At 34.3% G+C, this 4,860-nt stretch overlaps 2 protein-coding genes across 2 annotated transcripts in view; both read right to left on the bottom strand.

The window, feature by feature from the left end:
• Positions 1–286: 286 nt before the first annotated feature.
• On the bottom strand, positions 287–1,873 carry LOC107016173 (transcription termination factor MTERF5, chloroplastic-like). The gene has a single exon (XM_015216664.2). The coding sequence runs from the start codon at positions 1,650–1,652 to the stop codon at positions 504–506; it is 1,149 nt and encodes a 382-aa protein (XP_015072150.1). The 5' UTR covers positions 1,653–1,873; the 3' UTR covers positions 287–503.
• Positions 1,874–3,037: 1,164 nt separating this feature from the next.
• Positions 3,038–4,860, bottom strand: part of LOC107017007 — a 6,671-nt gene continuing 4,848 nt past the window's right edge. Inside the window, exon 4 of the mRNA XM_027916617.1 lies at positions 3,038–4,860. Within this exon, the coding sequence (XP_027772418.1) occupies positions 3,746–4,860 (1,115 nt within the window). The 3' untranslated portion in view covers positions 3,038–3,745.

Here is a 4,860-nt window from a genome sequence, read left to right as displayed (position 1 = left end):
TAGATTGAGCATTATGTTAATTAAAAGCCTGGAGAGTGTATTCTGTGCCACCAAACATGAATGCACATCTATGACCGACTAATTTCGAAGAGTTTATACAACAAATTCTACATCCTACAACTCCATTCCCAGTGGGCACATCTTTCACAAAGCACCAAATCATTGGAATTTTGTTTACATCACAGAGTAATTGTAGAATAGATGGAGTGCCAAATTATTTCGAGTAAAAAGTATGAAATGAAAGAGACTCTTCAACTTCACATTAAGGACAAGAAAATACAAAAGCTCATGTGGCAATAAATGGATTGATTAGCAAACAGTTCGTAATCAGAAAAGGAAGAATTTCCAAATGGGAAGCAAATAAATACTTCTCAAACCTCCAATGATATTTTTCCTTTACAAGGACAGAAATGACACCCCGATTGTAATTTTCAGAATACAAACTGAAAAAAGAAACACATCGGCCTACAAAATATGATTTTAAAAAGGTTAAACTAAAACGGCTAGGGAGCCACAGTTTTCTTAAGTAATTCATACAAATCAGGTATCTGATCCTTGTAGGGCAGCACAAAATAATCAATGAACTTTGTCTCTGATAAGCTCACAACAGTATAAAGAGCCAACTTTCTCCTCTCAAGCTTATTTTCATCCAAAATTTTCAAGACTTGCATCCGAGGTAGCACCCTTTTTTCCAGACTATAGATCAAAACTGACGGCTGAGAAGCCAAGTAAGCAGGTTCAGAACCAAGCTCATTCATGTAAAGATTCAATGCTTTCTGAATTTTGACCTCTGACTGAGCAATACAATAAGGGAACTTACCAAACATCTCAAGTATCTCATTATCAGACCATCCAAAACTCTTGAAAATTCCAATCTTCCTATCCACGGTACACTGCTTTTGCGAGGCTAATGTATGAAATCCATAAGGAAACATAGGAGAGTCAAGCGGAACTCGAAAATCATTCTCCACCCTATGCAACAAACTCTTAATCCACTCAGGCTTTTGTGCAAAATACCTAGGATTTCTAAGCAGGAGTGTTTTCATTCCCTCATCAGGAACACCACAATTTTTCAACAACAGTATATTAGTCTCCATAATATTATGAGCACCAAAAGTAAGCAACCAAGGAGCTCTCTTTAACGCCTTAACTACATTTTCATCACTACCCAAAGTTCTCCTAAGACAATCAATTGTAGGTCTCAAATGAGTATCTAAACCTCTTTCAACAATTTTTGAATCTTTAGCAATTACATCCACCAGGTCCGACCCGGATAACCCGATATCCATGAGGCACTGGAATTTGGGTTTTAGGGTTTTGGAAACATCAGATAATAGCATTTTGGGTGCTAAAGAAACCATTTTTTTCATCTGGGTGTCGTCTAAACCGATTTGTTTCAAGAAATTGATGACTAAATGAGGATTCTTTAAGTTTTTCAATGAAGTTACCTTGGAGGATGTAGAGGCAGCTTCTTCATCGGAGAATCCGAGAGAATCAACAAGGTATTTCACCAAGAAATGGGTCGGGGCAGGTGTAGAGGTTGATGAGTAGAGATATTGAGATGTGAAACGGAAGTCTCTAAAGCCATTGCAATGATTTATGAGACAGTGAGTTGATACAACTACAGCTTTGCCTCTGAATCTGATGAGCATTTCCCTTACAAGACCTCTCTGCACTAATGGGGATTAGGGTTTATAGTCCCTCTTCCTGTGCTTGATGGATTGCAAGGAATTCACTGTATATTTTCAAAATTGATCAAATTTCAGCTTGCCTTTAGAAACCACCATTTCATATTAGTTTATCCATAATCGGTATCATAATTTTGAATTATCCCAATACTCGAAAAAATGTGATTTGATTTTCAATTATTTTTAAAATATACAACTTAATTCATATATTGACGTGAATAAATTGTTCCTACTATACGAAGCTGTTTCTGTTTTAATTTTATTTCCTTTTTTTACTGTGCAATAATTTTTTTAGACTTTTACCAACTCTTTGCCGGATGAGATTCTACATCATAACTTTGTTTACTCTACCATAACTTTTATTAGTCTGTCTTTTTTATTTTTCGAGAATCAAATAATTTAACTTTAATCAAATATTTGCGTATAAAATCTTCAATTGTTTTGAAATAAAATTTATATATTTGTAAACTAAGTAAAGAATACTATAAGTCACAGTAATTGATAATTCAAAATGTTAAAAGAATTTATGAAAAACTTACTATCAACTTGTTTGAAGCTCGAAATGCGAAAAGTGCCACAAAATAAGACTGAGGAAGTAGTATTTTTGCCAAAGTAGGATAATATCTATATGTGTATACATGAAATTTAAAAAATAAACACATTTGATAATTGAGATCTCAATTATTAAGATCAAAATTTTCACAATAGACACTGCATCCTGAATTATTTTTCTTTTTTTTTTTCCATGTATTTCTTGAGATTCTGATAATTAAAAGTAAACGAAGAGAGTATAATAAAATTGTAAGACTTCCTTCTTATTATAATTTCTTTTAAGTGACTTGAACTTCTCTTTAATGCCTTAACTATATTTTCATCACTACCTAAACTTCTCCCAAGGCAATCAATGGTAGGTCTCAAATGAGAATCTACGCCTCTATGACCAATTTGTGGATCTTTAGCAATTACATTACATAGTTTGATTTGATTTTAAATCATAGTTTTTTTTAAATAAATAATAGAAAACTCAATTAAAAAATTTATATCCATCATTCTAAACATTATAAAAAGAACACACGTTTGACGTTTTAAAAAAATTATTTGTACAACATGAAAGGATTATACTATTTTCATTTCATTTCAATTTTACTCCTCTTTTTAGACTGTTCCACAAAGAATTGTCTCTTTTGCTTTTTACCAAACTCTTTATTTATGTTTTTGCCAAACTATGATAATATCCATGTGTATATATGAGACTTTGAAAAATAACTGCACTTAATAATAGAGATCTCAATGATAAAAGATTAAACATCTTCATCAAGTGCAAATGAACAGACAGTTAAACAACAATGTTGAGTTGAGTAAACTGGAATTATGTAAACTATTATAGCCATAAGAAGTCTGGACAAACTGCAATGAAACTGATAAAACTTGCAAGAAAATTTCCAGGCTGAAAGACTCGCATACAATTTTCAGCATCTAATAACACAAATGTTCCTCAAAGTACTACTAATTTTTCATTATTTTCTTGTGTGAGATACAGATAGGGAATTTGAGCCTTGTAAGGCAGCACAAACTGCTCAACAAAACAGACTCACTTAACTGAAGAACTTGATAACGATAATGTTCTCTTGAACTCAATCTTATAACCCGAAAAGGGAAGCAGAAACCAACATCTCTGGTTTTTAATCCCAATTCCTTTCAGAAGAAAATCTACCTTCCTCTCGATTGTAGCCTCTGATAAGAGTTAAACAAGGCACATTTCGAACATGGTATCCTAGTTAGTTAACTCCTGAAAACTGAACACTTCTTCTCTAAAAGAAGCTCACTGGTCTAAACAAAGGCATATATGACTTCCCGTCTTTGTGGCTTCTCCTTTTTTCAGAACTAAAGGTATGCTATTGAGTTATCCTAACGTGTACGTACTGAAAGCAACAAGACATAAAGAGAGAAATGATCTTTGGCAACACTGGAAAACATGCAAGTAGGTTACTAAAAAGCAAAACAAGTTTGAAATGAAAACAATACTTCAACGTAGTGCCAAAAATAAACAAAATGTACTACGGAGCCACAATTTTGTTGAGCTGTTCATACAAATCAGGTATCTGATCCTTGTAGGGTAGCACAAAGTAATCCATAAACTTTGTCTCTGTTATGGTCAGAGCATAATAGAAACCCAACTTTCTCCTCTCAATCTTCTTTTCGTCCAAAATTTTCAAGACTTGCATCCGAGGTACCACCCTTTTTTCCAAACTAAAGACCAAAATTGAAGGATGAGAAGCCAAGTAAGCAGGTTCACAACCAAGCCTATTCATGTAAAAACTCAATGCTTTCTGAATTTTATCCTCAGATAGAGCAATACAATACGGTAACTTCCTGAACATCATGAGTACATAATCATTAGACCATCCAAAACTCTTGAAAATTTCAATCTTGTTTTCATACTTGGACTTCTTTTGCGCGGCTAATGCATGAAATCCATAAGGAAACATAGGAGAGTGAAGCGGAATTCGAAAATCTTTCTCCAACCTATGCAACAAATCCTTAACCCACTCAGGCTTTTGTGTAAGATAATGAGGACATATAAGCACAACTTTTCTTATTTTGACATCAGAAACACCAGAGTTTCTCAATAACACTACATTATTCTTCATAATTTGATGAGCATTAAAAGAAATCAACCAAGAACTTTTCTTTATAGCCTTAACTACATCTTCATCACTACCCAAAATTTTCCTAAGGAAATCAATGGTAGGTCTCAAATGAGTAACTAAACCTTTTTCAACAATTGTTGTATCTTTAGTGGTTAACTTCGCCAGGTCCGACCCGGATAGCCCGAGATCCATAAGGCACTGGAATTTGGGTTTTAGGGTTTTGTTGACATCATGGTATAGCAATTTGGGTGCCATAAAAACCAGTTTTTTCACCTGGGTGTTGCGGAAACCTGTTTGTTTCAAGAAATTGATGACTAAATCAGGATTATCTAAGTGTTTCCGTGAAGTTACCTTGGAAGATGCCGACGATGCTTCTTGTTTAGAGAATCCGAGAGAATCAACCAGGTATTTCACCAATGCTGAGGTTGCGCTTGTTGAGTAGAGACATTGAGATTTGATACTATTCAAGGAAAGGAAGTCTGTAAAACCGTGAAATCTGGCGGCAGCCGCAGCGGCGGCGG

This window comes from Solanum pennellii, chromosome 4, assembly GCF_001406875.1.
Source record: "Solanum pennellii chromosome 4, SPENNV200".
In the NCBI taxonomy this organism is placed as follows: Eukaryota; Viridiplantae; Streptophyta; class Magnoliopsida; order Solanales; family Solanaceae; genus Solanum; species Solanum pennellii.
This window is presented reverse-complemented; position numbering and strand designations above follow the sequence as displayed.

Excerpts from the sequence above, each read along its gene's own strand:
- LOC107016173 (XM_015216664.2), bottom strand. The coding sequence starts at position 1,652 with ATGCTCATCAGATTCAGAGGCAAAGCTGTAGTTGTATCAACTCACTGT.